Source organism: Mustela nivalis (genome assembly GCF_964662115.1).
Source record: "Mustela nivalis genome assembly, chromosome: 6".
Classification (NCBI taxonomy): domain Eukaryota; kingdom Metazoa; phylum Chordata; class Mammalia; order Carnivora; family Mustelidae; genus Mustela; species Mustela nivalis.
Genome location: NC_139025.1, coordinates 47,755,074 through 47,779,813, shown reverse-complemented (window position 1 = coordinate 47,779,813; position 24,740 = coordinate 47,755,074). Strand labels below are relative to the sequence as shown.

At 41.5% G+C, this 24,740-nt stretch overlaps 1 protein-coding gene across 10 annotated transcripts in view; it reads right to left on the bottom strand.

Annotated features, from left to right (window-relative positions):
* The window catches only part of TRIM9 (tripartite motif containing 9), a 110,172-nt gene extending 85,978 nt beyond the window's left edge, over positions 1 to 24,194 (bottom strand). For 2 of the 10 annotated variants that reach the window (XM_082734905.1, XM_082734907.1), the window contains exon 1: positions 22,219 to 24,194. In XM_082734905.1, the coding sequence (XP_082591031.1) occupies positions 22,219 to 23,040 (822 nt within the window). In that variant the 5' untranslated portion in view covers positions 23,041 to 24,194. The remainder of the gene's footprint in view (positions 1 to 22,218) is intronic. The other 8 variants (XM_082734909.1, XM_082734910.1, XM_082734913.1 and 5 more) reach the window with 6 other exon arrangements.
* Between the last annotated feature and the right edge of the window lie 546 nt (positions 24,195 to 24,740).

Below are 24,740 nucleotides of genomic sequence, written 5' to 3'. Positions count from 1 at the left end.
CAAATGTGGATAAATCAAAGGTAGACAAGGGTCACATGTTACTTGAAAAATGGGACAGTGTATTTCTTTCTGAAAGTGAAGGCTATCACTGTGCTGGACTAAATAAATATGAAAACCTTGCCTGTATCACTTGTCCCTGTAGACATTTGACTCATAATCCTAGGTTTTTGTGTTATTTTTCGGTTGGGATAGAAGATATCCAGAACCAGGATAGAAAATGATGGGTCAGAGATTCAAACCATAAGAACCACCTTACAAGGTAATGTAAATAATCTTGGGAAAAGTAAAACATTTACACTTTTGGGCTGCTGCAGTAGATGGAATAAGTGATGGCAAGTAGATACCATCTTTTAAAAACTTTTTGAAATATTTATTTATTTATTTATTTATTTATTGAAGAGAGAGAGAGTGTGCTCATACAAGTTGGGGAGGAGCAAAGGGGGAGGGGGAGGAAGAGAACCTTAAACTTAAGCAGATGCCATACTCAGTGCAGAGCCCCACATGGGGCTTAATCTCAGGACCCTAAGATTATGACCTGAGCCAAAACCAAGAGTTGTTTGCTTAACTAACTGAACCACACAGATGTCCCAAGTAGAAACCATCTTAAATGCCAACTCTGATAGATTGGTATTGGTCTCTCTCTCAGTGTGCTGTGTTAAGAATTCTGAGCTGCATTTGTGTTACATCTGGACTCACTGGGAAAAGCACCATGACTGACGATGATAGTTATCATGGGTCCAGAACAGAAGAGTGGCAAGGTGCTTTCTATTTGCCAATTCTGGTCTCAGCAATGTGAGGAAGCACCACGAAGGGACAGCATAGGGACAAGAGAAGCAGAATGCACAGAAGGGAAATTTTCCCTTCTTCCCAGTTTTGCTCTGGGCTACCCATGCTATGCACAGTGAAAAGACACACATGGCTGGACCAGTCAGGCCCAGCCTATGGGACAATCTGCCTAGGCCTTCAGGTGGTTCTAAAGATATCCCCAGTTCTTTCTGGAACATCTCAGGAGATTTCTTTTCCCTTCTTCATGGGGAGACTTAACTCTCCTGAAATAGTAATCTTAATACTTTATTCTATTTCATTATATGAGAAAGAACAATAAAGGTAGTAAAGCAATTAGACTTCTATGAAGAAACTATTTGGTATGTTTGACCCATATTCAGCCATCCAAGGAAAGTTCCTTAATTTCTGAAATAGTAAACTATTCTTTAACATTTTCTATATTCTTGCCATAGAACCAGTTTAGGGTGAATAGATTGCACTTCCATATCTAAATAAGGATTTTAAAATAAGATAGCTCACAAAATACATAGGAGAAATTCAATTTTTAGTGAATATGGTTTTTTAAAAAAGGACATAGATAAGTAACAAGGTTTATCTATTGAGACAAGAGAAAGGAAAATGAAGCCCTACCTCTGGAAACGTTTAAAAATTCATATTCAATATGAAATTACTTTTTAGAACTACTTTTTAGAGGTAATTAAGACCTCAATTTATTATTTTTTTCTTACAAACTATTTGAACAGCTCTTACTTTCATTTAAGAAAGAATTGTTCGCTTTCGAAAATGCATTTGCATTTGCACTGTTTGTTCTTAAAAACCGTTTCCCCCCAACTTGCTTTATAATATTCTAAGTGAAGCTATGAAATAAGCATAAAATCTGATAGAGACGTGATAAAGAGTGATATAAAGAGCAGGAGAAACTCTACACTGAGAAAAAAATGACAAGAAAACAGATGGGGCAAATCTCTTCTAAGTAGTACCTTTGGTCCATAAGGAAAAGCAGCTTATTTAATTTCAGAATTAAGCTGTTGTTGTCGTTGTTGTTGTTGTTTTAAGAATTTTGGGTGAAAAAAGAGATCTAAAACACAAGTAAGTAAGAAAAATGCAGACAACTCAATGAAAAAGTGGGCAAATTACTTAGCCTCCCCATGAAAGAGGAAGTCCAAAAGGATCAGAGAACATATGAAAACGTGCTCACTACCACTGGTTACCATAACACCGTGGCACTGCCATATACCCACTGGGACAGCTAACATGAAAACAATTCATAGCAAATGCTGGGAACAATGAGGAGCACGACTGGGGGAATCTATTATGACACCACCATTGGGTAACACTATTAGGCGGCAGGTTCTAAGGTGGACCTTGTATGTACTCCATGACCCGCCCATCTCCCTTCTCGAGGTGTAACCCAGAGAACTGCTTACATTTGTGCACCCAACGACATCTTCTATAGTGTGTACAGGTGCCCCACTCGTCATAGCCCAAACCTGGAAATTGCCCAAATGCCTGCCAATGGTAGAATGGATTAGTTGTGGTATATCCCTTAAATAAAATACTATAAAACAATGAGAAGGAATGATCTAAAACTACATACAATAATGTGAATGAATCTAATGAATCTAATGAATCTAAATAAAGGTGAGCAAAAGACGCCATGCTGTAGTGCATGCTGTCTGAGTAAATTCATGTGAAACAAAAAACCAGACAAAATTAACGTGCTGTTCCAAGGCAGGGTACTGGTTACCCGGGGAAGGGATGAGTGGGGCTGTTGGCAGAAAGGGAGCACAGGGAGGGCTTCTGCAAGGGGAGGGGGAGTCTCATAATAGTGTTTCTTGATTTTTGCTAATTACACAGGTGTGATCAATTTGTGAAAATTCACTGAGCTGTGCATTAATGATTTCTACACTAAAAATTTCTGTAACTTTTTTTCTTTCTTTCTTTCTTTCTTTTTTTTTTTTTTTGCAGCTGCAGGCTTAAATAATTTTAGAAAACTTGCAATCTGGCACTTCCTCCAGTCTGACATAAAGCAAAGAACTAATGATAAGTGGTGGTGTGCCGGAGCTGGCTTGTTCTGACTCCCTTCTCAACTTCAAGGTCAGTGCCCTCATGTCAGCTGGAAGTCAGCCATGGCAAATGCTGCAAATCAAGGGTTTGCATATTTACCAGCACCACTGAATCACAGCAATGATAACAACAAGAAACCAACTATCTACTTCTTCTGCATAAATAATAATCACTTGAAATAGAAGGAATTTGGAGCATATCTTACTCCCCCTAAAAGTCTGGCACCAAACTAGCTCTTCCCCTGAGATAAGGAACTCTAGGCCAGGTTCATATATTCAAAATCCCCATATAGTGAGTATCATCTGTGGACAAAGGTCATTACAGGTCCACCAGTGGGTTGTTCCATCTGAAATGGAGAAACAGAGGCCAAAGCTGGGCAGCATGTGCTTGCCTCTGCCCATTCCGCCTGTGCTGTCAGCCCCTTCCACGTGGCTCTGGCACCCCAGAGCACTGCCAAGGCCTGGGTAAAATGAGGGGGATGGAAGATGCTGCTGCTATCTTGTCCATCTTCCTTTGATTTCCAAATGTTGAAACCCCAACTGAGAAACTTGAAACAGGAGGAAAATTAAAGTATCTCTTCACAAAGGCACAAACAGCAGGTAGCAGACAGTTTTATCCAAGAAACTCTTCTCAGGAACTGAGCCAGAGAAACATCAATAAATGTAGATCCCAATTAAATTCACCCCTGACAGGGACCTTAGCACTCATCTGATTCTATACCCTTGTCCTATACATGAGAAGCTGGACCCCCAGGGGTGTCCAGTGCGTTGCCCAAGAGGTATATGTAGGATCAAAACAGAGAGACCCCTAGCTCCCTGTCTCCTGTTTTTTCTATTCTATGTAGCCACAAGCATTCTCAGTTTCTTGATGGATTCCTACCCCACTCTTACTCCCTGTTAATGCTTCTGAAATTGGGATATACATTCCAATTCTTTTTAAAATTCTTTTTTTTTTTTTTCTAGAAAACAATTTAAGAAGCTATTATTAACTTGCTGATGTCCTGGAATCTAGGCATCATGGCTTTATAATAGATATTTATGTTTGAAAAATATATACCAGACTTCCTTCTATTGAAAATGTCTTGGTACATTCAAAATACGGATTGACTTACTCAAGTTTTTAGGAGCACATGCCTATTTGGGGCTGTGTTTCGGGAGCAACTTGTTGCCTGTCAATCGTTTTTTTCCATCCTTGCTGCCTTCCTAGAAATCACTGCCCAAATTCTTTGCAAATACCGAGAGGTGACTGCGAGTGAGGAAGCCTCAGAGGAGGCCCTGGGCAAGAACAAATGGCAGTATAGATGGCTGAGCTGCCTTAGCTCTCAAGACTTTGGAGGGAGGAATCCGATCTATCTCAATTTCTCATTGCTCTTGGCCAACCTCTGACTAAAATAATATGACAGTTAATTTTGTGTGTTGACTTGATTGGACCACGGGTTGCCCAGATATTTGGCTACACATTATTTTTGAGTGTGTCTATGAGGATGTTTCTGGATGACACTAGCATCTGAATTCATAGACTGAGTAAAGCAGACTGCCCTTCCCAGTGTGCCTGGCATCATCTAATGTATTGAGGGCCTGAAAAGAACAAAATGTGGAAGAAGGGAGAATTTGTTCTCTATAACTGATTGTGGACCTGGGACATTGGTCTTCTCCTCCCTTGAGTTTGGGAATTACACCATCATCTTCCCTGGTTCTCAGGCCATCAGATTCAGACTGAACAACACCACTAACTTGCTTCTGTCCAGGTTTAGCATCCAACTACATGAGCCAATTTTGTATAATAAACCATATATCTAATATAAATAACACAAATTATATTTTATAATTATAAATTAAATATAAGTTTAATCTATATCTATAATTTCAAGTCCTATTTCATAAGCTCACATTAATCATGCACTTGTTTTGGCCAGGCTGTGTTCCAGTGACTTTGTATCTACCATACCTGTCATCCATACAACAATCCTTGGGGTTTGGTCTGATTAAAAAAATATATTTTTAAATTCCAGCATCATTAACATACAGTGTTGAATTAGTTTCAGGTACACAGTGATTCAACAACTCTATATGGTCTGATTATCATCTCCATTTTACAGATGAGAAAACTGAGGCACAGACACAACTAAGCAGTGGGGTTAAAAGGGGTTAAAAGCCAGGGGTTAAACACAGGTAGTATGTAAGGCCTGTGTTCTCAGCCCTTCCTGTGTTGTCTGGATAACAGTACACCCAGGAACAGACCCAAGCTCTTTGGGCCCCCATACCAGTGAGCTGCACAATACCACACTACACACACTATAGCTTTATCACAAAAAGGCCTTTTCAGCAAGACTCTAGTCCTTTGGCTAATTCTTATTTTAGGACTTGCTATAAAAGGGCTTACCCAGAGATTAGTTCTTGTGTTTCTACCAGGCACATTCTATTTCCTGTTTCTCTTGACTATTTTATCTGTTACCTGAATTCTTGCTGTGCAACTTTGATTCTCTTAGCTTAAAGTCAAAATGCTTGTCACCATTTGCGCTCAGCCAGCCAGGCACTGATGTGGCACTTTCACCGTGGCGGGCATGATCAACTACTTTTAGGAACAGGGAGGAAGGAGTCCACGTTTCCTGTAGGAGACTTGAGAGCCTTGACAGGGTGTTTTAAGCTTGGAGGGAAGGTGTTCATGAGCTGTCAGACTTAAGTTTCAGCCCTTGGTCTCAGCTTCAATATGCACAAAGCCCTCCTAACCCAGTTCTAATGATCCTTGCTATTAAATCAAAGAGATCATGGTGGAAAGGACACAGATACAAAATCACATCTCACAGCACAGTTCACACAGCAACCTGTTCTAGCACCAGCTGTTCCATGACCTTGGTTTTAACACATTATGAGAACAAGTTCTTCTTAGGGGTGCTTGGGAATTGACACGGTCACATGCTATTATCTGTGTAACCATTATCCACTCTTCTTTCTGGGCACATAAAAGTGCTTTGTTTATGTGGTCAAACTGGAAATCTCCCTGACTGTGTGAATTTCCCCCAGCAGCTGAATGAAGCTGGAGCTCAGGGCCAGCTAAACGGCCAGTGTTCTATGCTATACCACCAGTAACCTGAACTTGAATCAGCAGAGGGAAGGGCCTCATGCAGCCCACACTGGGCCTTGTGGTCATTACGTGATGATGGAGCTCTGAATACAGATCATCTAAATCCCTTAACATGGCTGGGAAGATTAAAGAAGAACAGGACAGGAAGGAACAGAGTGACTTTAGTACCCTACTGATAAATATGATTTAATCCCTGAAGAAAATCATGATATATGAACAAATACCAAAGTAAGTTAATTTTCAAACCTAATATTTATGTAATTTTGATATCAATCTCCTTAGATATATATGCTAGTTAAAGAATTTCTCTAAAAACACTGGGTTAATTTTTGAGCCTATAGTTCACAATAATAACCTTTTGTACATATAATTTTAGAACACTCAATAATTGATCATTGTCTAAAAGCCATTATAACATACAAATTAAATAATATACAAATGGTAAATTGATGACATTGTTTTCATGTAAGTAAACAGAAGATCTATGGAGGTAAGACTGCAACATAATTGAACCATTTGGCTCTACTCAGAAGACAGTAATCGACCAGTCTCTGGCTAGCCTCCAAATTGGGTAATAATCTTCTACTAACTAATTCATTCCTTCCCTGTTTTGCAGATGAAATTTGAAAATTATTTTTTACTTTCTGCCTTCAACATAAGTAGAACTTCTACGTCCAGCTAAATATCTGTCGTATTTCATTTCAGTGGTGGCTATATGTCAGTGGATTCTGTGTTTGTATTTAGCTAAATCATTTTATGAAAAGAGTTATGTGAGTGCATTTTTATACAACCCAGATGTGTATGTTATAATCTTATTTTAACATTACAGGTGATGGGCCAAGTACATGACAGTAATCTCTTGCTGGGATCAGCGCCAGCTCTGGGGCTGCTACCCACGAGGTATGATTTGAGGAGCTGTCAGCACTGGGTCCTTCACTAGGAAGGAAGCCAGCATGGGGAAAGCCAATCCAGGGAGGGAGAGGGTGCACAATCCAGATGGGCTGGGCAGAGAGACTCGCTGGAAGTGGCTGGTCAAGGGTATGGAGCTAGATGTACAGACTGGACACACAGTGGCCAAAGCAAAGTATGGAGATGACCAGACAAAGGCACATACATCAGAAGGAAAGCTGGGCTTGCTGAGAAGTAGGCAGAAACCAGAAGATTCAGAGGAGACCACTGTGGGAGGGGAGGAGTAGAGAGTGCTGGTGGTCAGCCAGATGCCAACAGAGTTGGCAAGCAGTGTACCAGAAGGGGAAGAGGAGCAACTGGAGACTATCTTTTGCTTCATCCTATAAACTTCTTTTGTGCTTTTGGCTAGGGCAAGAGCCAATCAGACAACCAATCCAAGGGGACAGCCATGCTGCAATGCAGCAGTTCTCCTTGTGCGAGGGACAAAGCAAAGCCTATTTTCTACAAATGCTGCCCTTTCCAGCCTTTATGCTGAAACTCCCACATGAGATTGATTTATCCTTTGAGTAAAGGCACTGTCTACTGAGGGCCAGTGTTAAAAAAATAATAATACATATAATAAAGGAACATTAATTCAAGAATATAGACATATATAATTTCCCCCTAAAGAGAGAACAACAAGGTTCAAGTAAACTTTGATAGCTATGGTCATGGAGTAGAGAAAAAAGCTGTGATTATGGTTGTTTGGGGGCATGGGAGTACCTCCAAAAGAGAATAGGTGTTTTAATTGAGCTTCACTGAACACACACACACACACACACACACAGAAGCAACTGAAAAATGGGTCCTTGGATATTGCCTTCTTAATATAAGTTCTAAGAAATCAATGTGTTTTTACGGTGATACATCCTATGTAATTTTCATGATTTACTAAAGTATTCTGGGATTTATTCCTTTGATTTTGGACAGGGTTGGCAAGTGGTCTCAAATATCCAGTATTTCAATTCTATCGATTTATAACTCTCAACTATAGGGGAAGAATCTACCATTTTGACACCTGGAAGTGATTTTTTTAAATACCATGGTAACCTGTAACAGAAACTATAGCACCACTGGAACTTTATTATAACTGAAGTTTATAATATATAAAATATATAAATGCACTCTATCACCAAAGTTGGCAGAAGTATAACTCAAGTTATACTTGGTAACACAGCCACCATATCCAGGTACCTTGATAACCAGATTATTTCCTCCTCCTACTTTTGGACTTTCCCATGTTTCCTAGTCATCAGGAGCCACTTCTGTTAGAACTTATCTGAGCTCTGCCTCAGAACTGGTTGACAGAGGTGACAGGGCAAGAAATAAGCAGTAGGTTGTGGTAGGCCAGTCTTAACTTCTTCCTCACCCTCAACTATATGTCTGCTTTTTATTTTCTGTGTTTCTGAGAGAAGAGAGGTTTACATCTGTGTCCTTTCCATTTTAAATGAATGAATAAGTGTCCAGAATATATAAAAGATCTGAAATCCAACAATAAAGGAGAAATAACCCAACTAAAAATGGCAAAGCCTTTGAATAGACATTTCTCTAAAAAAGATACAAAAATAGCCATTAAGCACATAAAGATGTTTAATATCACCAGTCATGAGAGAATTGCTAATCAAAACCACATGAGACATCCCTTTGCAACCATTAGGATGGCTCTAGACAAAAAAACAGACAATAACAAGTGTTGGTGAAAAAATGGAGAAATTAGAACCTTCATATATTGCTGGTAGGAATGTAAGATGATGCAGTCTCTTTGGAAATCAAGAATCAAGGATGTTATTGATCCCAGCAGGATGAATTTTCTTTTTGGTTTGATGGTTTTTAAAAATTAATATAAAACATTTATGTGTTGATTTTCCAATGAACAACAATATTTACTATTATGTTTTATATGTACATAATAGGACCTCCCTACCAATTCACATTTTTCCACAACACTTTTATATGCAGTGACCAGGGAAATCAGAAGTCCACATCCTAAGTCTAGCTGCAAAGGTGCCATTTTTGAACACTAACAGAATGGTAGTTACACTCGGTACCTTTGCTTATCATGCTTGTTGAGGCCAGCCTGGAAATTGAGTGCTTATCCAAATTTTCATAATTCCATATTTCTTTTTTCTCAAAGTAGAAAGTAGAGAATATTTTATTTAATATGGAACAATGTTTTAGCTCTACTAATGGCAGATTTGCTTCCATAAGTCAGAAGACAGCCAGATAACATCAGTTGAATGTAAACATTAAGCTTCTTCACACAGTATTGATTGTGTTCTGAGAGCTCTTTATCATATTTCCTTGCTAAGTCTGGGCCAGATGATTGATGGCCAATGAAATCAATAACAACTGCTTGTAAAAAGCACCACAGATTTATCTGTACCATGTAAGATTTATCAGATTGTTTAGGAGTCTGACTTCATGTTTGATTCTATGTGACTATGCTCTTAGGAAACCATTTCATAGATGCAGGAGTGGGAATGGCAGAGGCAACACCATTTTATCATGTTACCCATTTTATCATGAACTTGTGTTATCTGGGTGATGGCGAAAACAGCCCAGCACCACTCTGTTGTGTATTACCCATATCCAGAGTAAAATCAGCTGTTGGTTGTTTGTAGTCATGAAAAGAAATTACAGTACAGACAACAAAAAATGGTAGATACTATTATAGAGTTATTTCCCTCTGGCTTTAGGTGAGTTGTAATTGTAGTTAAGCCTATGTATATTTGACCTTCCAAGCATTTGCTCCCCACAAAAACAAAAAGCTTGTGAAGAAGAGCTGTCTTAGGTAAAAACTGTTTGATCCCCCATTCACATTTACTTCCCTCTGCAGCCTGCTTTTTCAGAGATTCAATAATGTCTTAAACTGATGTACAGCATGGGTCAGAGCAACATGGCCCTCTCCCCGGCTTTTCCTGGAGCAGGGGAGAGAGAATTAAGTATTTGGTGTCAAACAGTTGCTTCTTAAAATGCAAGCTGCAAGCAAAGTAAGAGTAAAGAGAGGATGAACAAAAATCTCAATAAAGCGGAATTGATGCTATCTGGCTGGAAAGTCAGCTTCACATGAATAAATCAGCAGTAGATGAGAATTAACCATCTATGTGTACTGGCTAATGACAGAAGGTGGCTATTCCCACACCAAAGAACAATGTTCAGCATTCTACTTCCAAAGCTAATTCTTTAAGGAACAGTTTCTTCTTTGAGCAGAGCTCTGAGTATAAAACACACAGTTCTGGTTCTATGCGAGGCTTATGAAAAACAAACTTCATTTGGCAGTGCTTAAACTCATTCTTAAACAATAGGCTTTTCCGATTCATATACTCCTTTTTGTATTTATGGAAAAGGCGGGCCAGGCACATATTCTTGAAAAGGAATGTATGTATTTTCTTTAACCACCTCAGCAAAAGGTCCAAGAAAAAAATGGAAAAGAAACAGAACAGATACTTGCTTACAGGTTTCAACATATTTTTGTGTTTTCTAAGATAGACTTATAAATGTTTGAGATCTGCAGAAATAAAGATGCTGAAAATGCCAAAAAAACCACCCCTCAACCTAAACTTTTACGTAATTTCTTTCTATAAATCTTAAGATGGTGATTTTATTACATGAGGACAATGAATCAGTGGCTGAGCTGATAGAACCCCACTGTTTATTTGCTGCTCCTTGACAGGTTCTGACAGACCGCTCCCAGGGGAATCTGGCCTACCCCGTATGCCTCCCAGGATCTGGTCTAGGGAATACTCAATATACTTGTCTTTCTCTTCCCCCTGCCCTGTATTTTCCTCTTTAAATTTATTTTGTCACAAGGAAACATAGGGGACAAATGACTTAATTTTTCAGTAATTTGCATGCATGAGAACTAAAGGAACTCAGTTTATTTGTTATACTACTGTAATTTATAGGACCATAAAACAGCACTTTCTAGGTCATGCATTTCCTGTGATTATCAGATGGTAGGACAGAATGGCAGTTTAATATGTGAGCTCTGGAGTCAGGCAGCCTGGATTCAAACCCTGGCTCTGCCACTTAAAACTGGTATGACTCTATGATCTCTCTGTACCCCAGTTTTCTCGTAGGAAGAATGTGTGAATTCCGAAGATTAAACGAGAAGGTGCCTGGAAACAGCTTAGAACAGTTCCTGGCATGAATAAGTGCTCAGTAAGTTTTAAACAAAAGTATACACTTGAAGACTCCAAATTTCACTATTATTACCAGGCTAATATGAGAAATTTAGAATATTAGAGTATTTGCTAATCATTGGTCTTCTTACCGACTCTTTTCTTTATTAAACCTTTTCAAACATCTACTAAAAGCATTATGGAGGAAACAAAGATATATAAGAAATAATCTATGACTGTCTTTGTAGGATCCAGTGGGAGATTCTAACATGAAATTATAATATGGGGGGGGGCGCTCAGTGTTGGAACTCAGAGATGGGAGCTGAGGAGGTGGGTGGACAGAAGATACAAGAGTTTGAGAGCACGTTGTGAAAGGGACTGAGATGACTGGATCTGTTTCAGACATTCAGGTGCAAAGAGTTGAGATGATGGGTAAGTGTGTCTTTAGGGACAGGCATGCTGAGGAAGAGAGAAGTCAGTGATGCTTATTTATTCAAGACGAGAAACTCAAAACAAGTGTTCTTGCTTCGTCAGCGTAAAATGAGTGAGTCAAAATGAAAAAAACTCTCTTTCTACAGTTAAGGGAAAAAAGTATCTCTAATTCGACCCAGCTGGGGTGGGAGTGTTGCTGGTGCAGGAGTGACTCTGGGGAACAGGGAGCAGCACTTAGCTTCCCAACAGCAGGCTAGTCTGCTGCAAGGCTGGTGAGGCTGGCTTAGTTGATCTTAAGGTCTAGTTTAAGAAAATGCTGGAGGACAGGGCTCGCAGACAGGCTGGTTTTTGTCAGCAGCGTGTGTAATATATCCTAAGGGAAAATGAAATTGTGATGACTTCCCTGATGATGTGTCGAGTGCATTCTGGACATTCTGCTTGGGTTTTTCTGAATAGTGTCACTCTGAGAGAGAGTTCTCAGTTTAAGACAAGGGCCCAGTTTACGGTTGTGATGAAACTGCTTGCAAGAACAACCCCAGTAAGTGTTTTTGGCTTTGAAATGTCTTTTGGGATACAATAGACATGCTGCTGACAAAACCTAGATCATCTCTAATAATCTAGGTACACTGCTGGGGGCCATTTTATCACTAACTCTTCTTCCAAGGTTACAAACTGACTCCAAATGTCATTTTGAAAATATTAGCAAAGCCTGGAATGTACCAAGTAAAGCACTGCTCTTTTAACTTTCATAAGTTGTGATATGTTGTCCCAGGAGCACCTTTAGAGTTTTAACCTTCAAGCTAAATCATCTTTTTTGTTTTAATGAGTACTTTAAAAATAATCTATTTCTATCTACCACAATTTAACAGCAAACTCAATCAAATAAGTCACTTGGCATCATGTACACAATGCCTAAAAATAGGCAAAAACAGACCAAAGCAGTTAATTCTAATTATGTTACCTTGGTATCACTGCTGCCTAAACTAATTTTTTCAGTTATTTAAAATAAAAAGGGAAGCAACATATATTGGGTATATGTATATAAACCCTAAAAAACTTATATTAATTGCTTTTACCTCTATCTTTGGTTTTAATGTTCAAAGTAACATAAATTTAACTTTTAATACTTATTTTAAAGATTAACATAAGATTTAAAGATAGTCTTTTTTTTTTTTTAAGATTTTATTTATTTGACGGAGAGAGATCACAAGTAGAGAGAGAGAGAGAGAAGAGGAAGCAGGCTCCCTGCCTAGCAGAGAGCCCAATGCGGGACTCGATCCCAGGACCCTGAGATCATGACCTGAGCTGAAGGCAGAAGCTTAACCCACTGAGCCACCCAGGAAGCCTGATTTAAAGTTAGTCTTATTTGGGACATTTATCCACAGGCTGGAGTTTTAGAGTAGTCTATTCTGCATATAGCAGAAATTAAGAATGCTTACTTTCTTACTGGCTTATTAGCTAATCAGTGTCTAGAATAGTGTTTCCCTAACTCATTTAGCACCAAAAAAGGGTTTCTACAGCTGAGGTGACCATCAGCAGATGAATAAATCAATGGATCAAGAAAATGCGGTACACACATACACACAGAGAGGAATATTATGCAGCCATAAATTTTAAAGAATTTAAAGAATTTCCTTTAAATTCTGCCTTTTGCAACATCATAGATGGACCTGGAGGCCATTAAGCTAAGTGCAATAAGTCAGAGAAAGACCAAATCTGTATGTTCTCACTTACATGTGGAAACTAAAAAAAGCAGAATCCAAAGAAATAGAGAATGGAATGGTGGTTGTTAGAGGCTGAGAACTGAAGAAATGGAAGATGTTGGTCAAAGGGTACAAATTTCCAGCTATAAGATGAATAAGTTCTAGGGATCTAATATGCAGTATGGTGACTATCATTTACAACACAGTATTATATACTTGAAAGTTAAGAGTATAATTCTTAAAAGTTATCTCTACACACTTACAAAAAAGGTAATTATGTGAGGGGATAGAGGTGTTAACAAACCTTATTGTGGCAATCATTTCAGATATATACACATATCAAATCATCACTTTGTATATCTTTAACTTACCTATGTTATATATGTGTTATATGTATACATATACATACATATAATGTATATATATTATTTATTATATTATTAATATATATTAACATATATATATTATAACGTATAGATATCATATGAGTGATATCTCAATGAAGCTGGGAAAAAAATGAGAAAATAAATAAAAAATAGTTTCCAAAGTCAAATAAGTTTAGAAAATTCTAGATTAAGGGTGCCTGGGTGGCTCAGTGGGCTAAAGCCTCTGCCTTCGGCTCGGGTCATGATCCCAGAGTCCTAGGATTGAGCCCTGTATCAGGCTCTCTGCTCAGAGGGAGCCTGCTTGCTTCCTCCTCTCTCTCTGCCTGCTTCTCTGCCTACTTCTGATCTCTATCAAATAAATAAATAAAATCTTTAAAAAAAAGATTCTAGCAGTTTTCTTTGCTGCAGAATGGATCAGTACACTGATGTAATAATGTACAACATGAACCACCAGGAGCATGTTTGAGCAGAGAGTCTCAAAATTATTTAAGTATGGAAACTTTGCGGGAACACAATTTGAGAAATTCTGACCTAAAGAACAGGTCAAAGTAAGATGTATATCTTCAGAGGTTTCCTGCCTTTGAAAACAAATAAAACTGATTATTAGCAGAAGTCTGATTTCAGAAGCTCTCTTCTGTCCAGCCTATTGCCCAATAAGCTAGTACAGGCTACGCAGTTAGTGAATGGGTTAGATTAAATATCATATGATTTCTGCTTCATTGAATCGAAACTGCTTTCCATTTTTGTTTTTGTTTTTGTTTTTGGCATCAGAATGCAGCCTTCTAAGTATAGTATTTTAGAGACAATATCTAGAATGAATAAGGATATCTTCAAATATAAATGTTCACATGTGTTAATTCATATGCTTTTACAAGTGAGGACTTCTCAGTTTAAAGTAGCTGAAATAAACTAGCTAAAGTTAAAAAAGGTAGGAAGGTTTACTGACTTGGGTAACTCAGAAGGCAGGAAGAGGTAGCTGGCTACACTCATGACATGTTCCAGGCTTAATTACTGTTCTCAGAATTCTCTCTCCATTTCTCAGCTCTGTATTTCTGTGGGTTGCCTTATTTTCTTCTACTGATGTAGTGGTAGGAGGAAGAGGCATGGACACAGACAGCTCCTGGCTTTTTTTATTCCAGCTACCCCACGTCCAGAGGAAAGCAAGACTCCTCTGTCCCTGACTCAGTATATATAAACCTCAGAAAAGGACTCCAACTGAACTAGCTTGAGTAGGTGTTAATCTTTTAAATTAATCACTTTGACCAGGGGGAAAGGAAATGATGACTGGCCAGGCCTATGTCCCATGCCCTTCCACATGGCCAGGTAAGGCAGGACCCTGGATTAGCAGCCCACCACAGGGACTGGGCAGAGGTAGGAATAAGGTGGTAAGGAGAAGCATTTAACTAGAGCAAGAAGAGTACTGCTGTTAGGAAGCCAAAAGACAAAGAAACACAAAACACTGAACCCCATGGTTACTAACACTCTTCTTTCCTTCTAATAAGTAGACGAAATTACTGACAGGAAACCATGGTTTTATTTTTCTCCCACTCCCAGTCCAACCACAGACTTTAAAAGAGGTACCCATAGTGAGTACAAAATCATGTTATGGCATCTTCTGTCCTCCTTCTCTTCTCAAACATAAGCGAAGTGAGGGACTGCTTTGCTCTGATACGACCATGTTCACCAGAGTACAGGACAGTGATAACACAAACCACTTGGTGGTGGAGCATTGCTGTGGAGAGCGAGCACTGAGCTCCAGCTCTCAGTGCTCTCTCTATACTTTCCTGTCCTTTCATCATCATCAACTCTATTGCGTCACTGTCAAAGCAGCTCAAGAGATTAGTGCTGTAGCTGAAATGTGGAAGATCCAAGTAGAGCAAAATGCTTTCTTCTGCACCTAGCATGGTTTCTTCTGAGACTGTAACAGAATTCTGGTCAATGCCTCCCTACCCCTGCTGCTCTCTGAGGCATTCTGCATGGAGTTTCTCTCTGAGTGTACAGTAAACTAGGAGCCAGGTGTTGTATCATATGACTCTGTCCCTCAGGGCCAGGGCTGGGGGAGGGGAGTGAGGCACTCTCCTCAGATGTAGAATTTAAGGGAGTGCCAAAAACCTCAGGAATCAACATGAATACTATTTTAATGTGGCATTTTTTAAAAATAAAAATTAATGTAAGGATGCTTTGATGAACAAAAGTCAAAATAGGAAACAAAGACAGGACTGATCTTGGTTTTTCCTTTTGACTCAGGGTCTAGTATGGCTCAGCATGGCCATACTGTTACTGATCTTGCCCTTATTTAAAATGATGACATTTTGTTGATTATGGATTTCTTGCATTTATTTTTATTTTATTTTATTTTATTTTATTTAAGATTTTATTTATTTATTTATTTGACAGAGAGAGAGAGAGATCACAAGCAGGCAGAGAGGCAGGCGGGGGTGGGGGGAGCAGGCTCCCTGCTGAGCAGAGAGCCCAATGCTGGACTCGATCCCAGGACCCTGGGATCATGACCTAAGCCGAAGGCAGCGGCTTAACCCACTGAGCCACCCAGGCACCCCTATTTTTATTTTTTAAGAAATGGCATTACACTGTTTTTTTATCTTGATTGCTGAGTTTTGGTGCCCTGTTAAGTTATGCTGCTGAAGTGAGTACCTCACTTGTCTCGGCCTAGGCTTCTACATCTACCTCACCAAAGGGGTTGGGTCATGGCCTGGATAGTCATCAGTCATTACCTGATGCAAGCTGAGCCAATCAGATTCTTTCTCTAAAGTTGAAAATGTGAAGAGACACTCTAGCTAGATGACAGTGGAAACTTGTACTAAAATGCTATGCTGCCTTGGGGCTGGAGGAGTCCTGTCAGGGCTTGTGCAAGACAGAGAGGACCATTGCAAGAGAAAGCAGCAGAGATGAGAGAGTTAAATATGTGGCATATTATATTATTTGTTCTAAATATTCTCCAACCCCCATTATAGGGTCCTTTTCTGGTGTCCTTTTGTGGGAAGAGTGTATTTGCTACAGTATGGCCTTCAGGTGTGGCCACATGACTTGTTTTAGCCAATCAATATAAGCAGAAGTGACGGGCCACATCTGAGTAGAAAACTGAAGTGCTATTGAGTAGTTCTGCTTTGTTCTCCTCCCTCTATTATAAGGTTGACATGTTCCAAACATGCTCTTTCAGCTTAAGTTCAAGAATAGGAAGATGTGGAGAAGGGCCACAGCTGATTCCCAGTGGGCATTGAGGGGGGTGAGAAATTATATACTATTGTTGTAATTCACTGAGATTAGGAAATTGTTACTGTAGCATAACTTAGTCCAACCTGTCTGATACAGAAAATAAACTTAGTTTCTACCTTTCTAGTTCTGCTTTCCTTGAGAGTTGACTTGTTTCATTTCCCAGGAAATCCTCTGAGATCACCTAAGTTGGTTTTCTGTTCCTTATAACTAAGAGTCCCTGGTAAAATAGATAACAATGATACTATTTAGAATTATTTTGTTCTTAATTTTTACCATGTAATGGGTCTGTCCTCCTCCATGCCAAGGTTGAGTTATATGCATACACACACTTTGAGAAATACTTAGATGAGAGAATATACTGTACTGAAAGTAAGGATAATTTTTGTGCATTATTCTTATTAGTCAATAACAGGTAGCTATGATAATTTTCTCTTTATGTAAACTGTGACTTGCCTGAAATTTCAGTTAATAACACTGTTTTTTTTAATGACTTTTTTTTTAGATTTTTTAATTTATTTATTTGACAGAGAGAGATCACAAGTAGGCAGAGAGGCAGGCAGAGAGAGAGGAGGAAGCAGGCTCCCTGCAGAGCAGAGAGCCCTATGCGGGGCTCAATCCCAGGACTCTGAGACCATGACCTGAGCCAAAGGCAGCGGCTTAACCCACTGAGCCACCCAGGCGCCCCAGTTAATAACACTGTTTTATGGTATATATGGGAAGAACAAGTTCTGTTACTTCAGAGTGAGAACATTGTCTTCTTTGGAGAATCTGACAAAACAGTGATACCAACTATCATTTTAGCATCGTTATTGAAAAACAAAATGCCTTTGTTTAATATATAAATAAATTTTTGTGTAGTGTTTTTATTCTTTGTGCTTACTTCAACTGAGTATTCTCTGGACCCATGAAGGTGTAGTTCACCCTTTGGGGCCACCTTCAAGAATAGCTTTTTACTGCATCCTGTACTCTGAAAGGAACAAGCAAAATATCCCAAACTGGGGGATGAGGTTTTTAGGAAATAATTACTGACTAGTGAGACAACAACTTTTGCTTTACATAAAACTCTTCTCTTGTGCCAAACTGAAATGAGTAAGTTATAAACATTTAAATTATTTTTTTCAAAATACTTCCACAAATACAGATTTGTGTGTAGGAAGCATGGAAGTTATGAGATTTGCTTCAAGTTATTAGCAAGTAAGTGGCAGTATCAGGTCTGGAATGGAATCCCCTGTTATCTAGCTCTTACTATTATGTCTCAGTACAAAGAGGAACAATCAACTTCTCTGATTCATTCTCCTTAATATTTGTACCACTGTGCACAGAGTGTTCTGATTGTACTAGATATAAATTTAAAAAATATAAAAAACATGAATATCTGCTACCTGTTATATGTATCATAGGAACATCTAGATTATATTGCGTTTACTGCTGATAGTTAACTACCATTTTAGTTATATTAAATAACACACTTTGCTACATAAATATTTGAAGAAATACCAACACACCACAAAGCAGATATTTTTTCCAGAATACTTTGAAAATTAAAGCATAACTGATTAAAATTTTAAATTGTTGCTGGGATACCTGGATGCCTCAGTCAGTTGAGCATGTGACTCTGGTTTCAGCTCAGGTCATGATCTCAGGGTTGTGGGACTGGGTCCCGCCAGGGGTTCTGCACTCAGGGCGGGAGTTTCTTGTCCTTCTCCTTCCCCCTCTAAACCAGCCCCATCCCCCACATACTGGTACTCTAAAATAAATAAATATAATCTTTTTAAAAATAAAATGTTGCTTAAATTGCAAATCTTCACTTAAAAAAAGTAAAAGAAAATAACTATTGAGTCAAGATTCAGAGTACTTAATACAGAAAAGAAAAATCTTTGCTCAATGGCACAAATACAACAGAATAGTTTCAAATGTATTGATTGAGTGATTGATAAAAAATCACCTGGAATTTGAGAATAAAGTTAGATTTAGAAATGTGAATTGCTAAAATTACAAAGTAGTAATAATGGTTCCAATTGCCTGTTTGAAAGTATCTACAAAATGATTTTTTGTGTAGCAATTCTTATTGTCTAATAATCTAAATTGTATAAAGTTGTATAAAGGAATAATCTAAGTTGTATAAAGGAATGATTTTTTGTGTAGCAATTCTTTATTGTCTAATAATCTAAGTTGTATAAAGGAATAATCTAAGTTGTATAAAGGAATATGGCAAGTGCTGGTACTAAATGAAAACTGTTATCAGATATTTGTCTTTTTTTTTTTTAAGATTTTATTTATTTATTTCACAGACAGGGATCACAAGTAGGCAGAGAGGCAGGCAGAGAGAGAGGGGGAAGCAGGCTCCTCGCTAAGCAGAGAGCCCGCTGCGGGGCTCGATCCTAGGACTCCGGGATCATGACCTGAGCCGAAGGCAGAGGCTCTAACCCACTGAGCCACCCAGGAGCCCCAGATATTTGTCTTATACAGCTACTTCATGCAGTATTACTTTTCATGGATTTTGAAAGTCATATATGTGCAAGAAGTATTTTAATTCAGTCAATTGACAACTAATGCTTTTATACCAGATGCTTTTATAACCTCTTTAAAAATAAATTTCAGCCATTTTGTCTTGAATGTGTAAGATGAGGACTTTGTGCTCGAGGGAAATACTTATTCACAGAATTTTTTATCAGTAGAAATCACTAATAAATATGGTAGAACATTAATGGAAACTTTTAGGTCTAGTAATAACATGTGTTGACAAACTAATTGCCCAACTTTGGGAAAACTACTTAATGTAATTCTTTGCTCTCTTATGTTTTGAAAGACATATAAATTCTGGCCCATAGTAATTCTGGCCCATGAGATTTTGTGGAAACAGAACATAAATGACTATATGAGAAAATCCAGGGTTGACACATTAACAACCTTATTAAGAAGATAAGATGGGGGAAAATGTTCATTGTTCTCCTAAGATGGTAAGCAAATGTTAAAATCTGTCATCATTCTGTCATTTTTTTGGCAGTTTAATAATTCTGCTATTAACTGAACAAAAATTATACCTATCCACTATTTTGGAAAAAGTGTGCAAAAGATCAGATAAGAAATGTTATTTTTTTTCTTCAACAAACCAACCTTCCTTTTCTAAAAGCTTACTTATGTCATGTCTTAAGGGCTTTGACATGATTGGTTTTTTTTTTTTTAACAGACATCCAAATTTCAACCCAGACCACACCAGTGTCCACTCACAATTTCCATTACCCATAAAACGAATGATTTAACAATTTCAAATCTATACAGGGCTTGACAAAGACTAAAGGGTTGCTTTTGGTTTGTATGGATAAAGTACAGACTCTTCACGAAAAAGCCACGCTGTGGTTTGACCATCCTAATTAGTGTGTGACTCTTCTGTTCTTTTTTGAGACAGGGTGATTAGTTTCTTAGTTCCAAGGATAGTTTTGGAAGGCAACTTATCATGGGCTATAGTTAGCAGTTTAAGAGTGAAATCATAACATGAAGAAAAAGATTGGCTGTGAACTCAAGTTTTGAAAACTTTCAAAATTAAATATCATTTTTTTTAAAGTTAAGTTGAAATGGCTTAAAAATAGATGCATGTGCCTAGTAGGGCTCAAATTTGTGCTGACTTAAATTTCCATCAGTACAAATAAGATTTAATAGGTTACATGTGAGAACACAAAAAACTGTAAACATGGATCACATTCAATTAATACTGAATTGAGAAAACCTCCCTGATTGCTGAAAATGCTAATATCTTATTTCTTTTCTTGCTGTAAATAAAATACCAATGTTCCAGCCTTAACTCCATGGACTCTCTCAGAGGCTAGCCTTTCTAGTTTCCAAGAAATGCTGGGAAACCCTTAGTGGGGCATAGCCTAGGCCTGAACACCATCTTTACTGTCCTACCTGAACCTTGGGCTTGAAACTCAATGAGGTGAAGAAAATCTCCCTACAATAATCCTGAATCCCTGCCCTAGCCTTTGCATCCCAATCAAGCAAATTATTTAAAAATTAAAACTTAAATTTATACACATCTCCTCAAGAGTTGTTCCCTTCCTTCTAAGCAGGGTGGGCATAACATTATAAAATCCTTTTCCTCATGAATCTTATTTTCTAGTATAAGTGGAGGGGAGCAATAGATAAAAACAAAAGTAACATGATAATTAAAACATATAGCATGCCAGTTAGGGGTGTCTGAGACTAATGGCAGCAACTGTGTTTGGAAGGGTCTCACTGCAAAGGTGATATCTGAGCAACAATCTGAAGAAGGCAAGAGAATGAGCCAGCGAATGAATACAGGGTATTGGGTAAGAATGTCCCAGGCATAAAGAATATCGAATGCAAAGGCCCCGGGGGCGGTGTGTGGAGGGGGGGGCAGAGCTGTAAGGCGTCTGCTATTGGTTGAGGGACAGTGCAGCTGGAACAAACGATATGAGTGGGAGGAAATGAGGTCAGGTCGATGAGGCCAAAAGTGAACATGTCAAGCAGGTCCTGGTAGACCATTCTAGGGTCTGTCTAAGAAATGCGGGGACAATTGGAGGATTCCCAGCAGAGGAGAAGCCTACCTAAACATTGGTAAAGGCACATCAAAAGAGACCAGAAAGATAAATCTGGTGGTAACAGGTGCCTCAAAGCTGTCAAAGACAACTACTGAAAGAGAAAAAGGGTTGAATCCTGGACAAATGCGTTTGTGGTGGTTGGGAGGATGGGGTCACTCTGGGAGACGCATCTGCCTAGGTTTCAGACCTAGACCACACAGTAACCTTGGTCCTGCTACTTCAGCCCCAAGTCCCTAGCCCCCAGGAGGGTCAGGACCCGCCGCCATCAAGCCTTGTTGCCTTGGCAGCCACAGTATTCTTCCCCACCCCCCACCCCCCTCCCGCAACACACTCCCCACTCCTCCGCCTCCCGCAACCGCTCCGGCGCGGACCCCCGGTCTGGGCCCGCGCGGACTCTTCAGTATTCCACCCGCGGAGTTCTCCCCGCCCCCGCCGCGAATCACAGCGCCAGTCTATCCCGCAGCTCCAGCGTTCGGCGGGTCGCGCCGCCCCACCGCCCCCACTCCGTCCCTGGGGACCGCAGCCGGATCTGCCCTGGAGCATTCCTGGCAGTCCCGGGCGCTGGCGTTCCTCTGCCCAGTTACGCAGCGCTTTCCAGTACTCTGGCGGGCACCTCAGGGTGCGCCTCCGCGGCGGAGAGGGGACGCCCCGGGTTAGGCAGGGCCCCCCGGGAGACCTGTTCTCAGGCATCCCCGCAACAACTCTGGGGATATTCAACTCCCCTGCGCTAGCTGTAAGGTCCCCCTGCGCTTCTGCAGTGCACCAGACGGGGGAAGCAGATACAGGAGAACCTGCATTGCGCCCCTACTGGGATGCACTGTGCGCAAAAGGGAGACGGTTGACTGCAAAACAGGACTGGAGGCGAGGGGAGTTAGGGGTAGGTTTTCTTAGGACTCACCTTGTGCAGTTTCCACATGGCCCCCAGAGCTTTGACTTCATGGCTGGAGTGTTTGCCCTCCTCCAAGCACTGGTAGCACACAGGCATCTTGCACTGCACGCAGTACATGCTGTGGTTCTCCAGCTCGTGGTCTGTGCAGGTGGAGACCTTGCGCGGGCTCAACCGCCGGCTCACGCGGCCCTGGGCCGGGGGTACCAGGCGGTGCTTGGCTAGGGGCCCTCGGGGCGGGTGGCAGCGCAGGCGGCACGGATCGCAGTAGAAGACATCGCACTGTTCGCACATGACGGTGGCCTCCTTAGGCGCCTTCTCGCAGAGCTGGCACTTGAGGGCTGCGGCTTTGCTCTGCTGGTAACGGTCAATTACCCCTTCCAGGACGCGGTTCTTGGGGAAGCCGCGGAGCCCCCGGTCATCCAGGATGAGGCTGCGGTGGCACTGGGGGCAGGTGATACAGGAGTTGCGGGGCACCGGGGCCAAGGCCGGTGACAGGTGGGTGGCCGGTGGAGGCATAGCCGGGGGAAAAACGCGGACGCCATTGGGGGACTTCTGGCACGGGGTAGTGGGGGCACTGGCGAAACCCCCGTAGGAACCGTAGCCGCTGTCCGCTTCACTGTATAGGCTCATCTTGTCCAGGTCCAGATAGTCATAGTCGGAGACCCCGGAGCCTGAGGCCCGACGGCTCTGGGGGGATTCAGACTCCGGGGTCTGTACCAGGATGTTGCGGGCGCACGCTTGACATAAATTGTGAGAGCAGGGCAGAATGATGGGCTCCCGATAGAAGGAGCCGCACACAGGGCATTTTAACTCTTCTTCCATCTCTTCCATGAGGACGGAGCTGGAGCGAAGCAGCAGCAGCTGCAACGGGTGCTTGAGCTGGCGAAGCGGCCGACCGGCCTGTCGTTTCCAGCACCTTGGCCAGCGGCGGCGGCGGTGGCGCCTTCCCGCGTCGCTTAGGCGCCGACTCCCGGTGAGGCGCTCTCTCACGGAGCCACTCTCTCTGTGAGCCACGGGACCGCGACGCCGCGCGCCAGCCCCGGACCGCCCCCTCCTAGTCCCGCCCTACCCTGTAAGCAGCGGCCCATTGGCCGGCGGCGAGAGGGCGAAGCTCTCATTGGCCACACGCCGCGTCCTTCCCCTCTCTTCTGCAGGCCACAGGGGGTTTGGTAGCCGACTCTGAGGAAGAGCGAGTCTTTGCTCTCGGCTGCTCCATCTCTGGAGGGGGCAGGCGTGCGGAGGCGAGGGACCGGGAAGGAGGAATCAGGCGGGATGACTCATCCCTCGCCCCGCTTCCTTCCGACCTCCGGTGCAGTCACCCAGGAGCAGGGGGCGTGAGAAACCCCTCCCCACAGCGAGTAGGCGGGCGGAGGGGGCTGGTGCTTCTCGCCAACTGTCTGCGTTTGCCTTCCAGCTCTGGTCTCCGCGCCGACCTACCACCCGCGAGGGCCGCGCGCCTGCGAGACCCCCCTTCTCCTTCCGGCGCTGGCAGCTTGGGCTGGCGCCTCACCCAGGCCTAGGTTTTTGTGCCGCAGCCCCGCTTTTCCCCCCTCCGGAAAAGCGGTGCAGCGCGGCCCGGGCGCTCCCGCCTCCTGGGAGTCTGGCGCGCGGGGCCTAAGCCCCAGGAAGAGCCTCTTTGCTTCCTTCAGCCTCACTCCCTAGGGTCTAAGAGGGGATTAATAATAATACCAATTTCTTAGTGTTGCCGTGAGATTGAAGCTAGGCGACCGATGTGAAGGCTCAGTATATTAAAATCTCTGTCAGCCCCTTCATTTCCCGCTTTAAATTCAGGCTCGGCCCAGAGGCTTCTCAGAGCGCGGTGTGAACCTTATGGTGTGAACGTGCCTCTCTCCCCTCTTCACTCTCCCTGCCTCCCAAAGCTGTGCTGTCACCCCGCTCTCTGCATCCGGCCGAGCTTTCGCGAGGCCAGCAGTACCCTTGGCTCAGTACGGGTTGCCTATTTCTCAGTGCCCACAGTTCAGTAACTAGCTGCAGATGAATTACTGTGTCACTGCGGAGTCTCAGTGTTTGAATGCAAACAGCATTATTCAGTGTCACGTGGCCTGAGCGTTTACCACAGCTTCAGAATGGTGGGTTGTTTCTGTTTGCTCCAGTGAAGTGCGTTGGGTGATGGTGCTGGTGGAGGGGTGCAAGAGGGGCATGGGGGCGAGATCGAGTGTTAGCCCTTATATATTAAGCACCCTTCTTCTCCCTCGTACCAAATATTGATGGAGATAATCTGGTCCTGTCCCTTGCCCACAGAACTGTTGACTTGATGTTGCAGGAGGAGGAGCTCCTCCCCCAACCCACCAAAAAAAAAAAAAAAAAAAAAAAAAAAAAAAAGAAAGAAAGAAAGAAAGAAAAACCAGAGAAAGAAAGAAAAATCTTTGAGTCAAGTGACGGTGACATTCTGAGATAGCATCTTATTTGAAATAGTACATGGCTGCCTTTTGCTGAGTGATTCATAAATAAATGGCAAAAACTCTTCCCAAGGTCTAAGAAATCTTCCATTTTTTCGTCTTCCAAAAAAG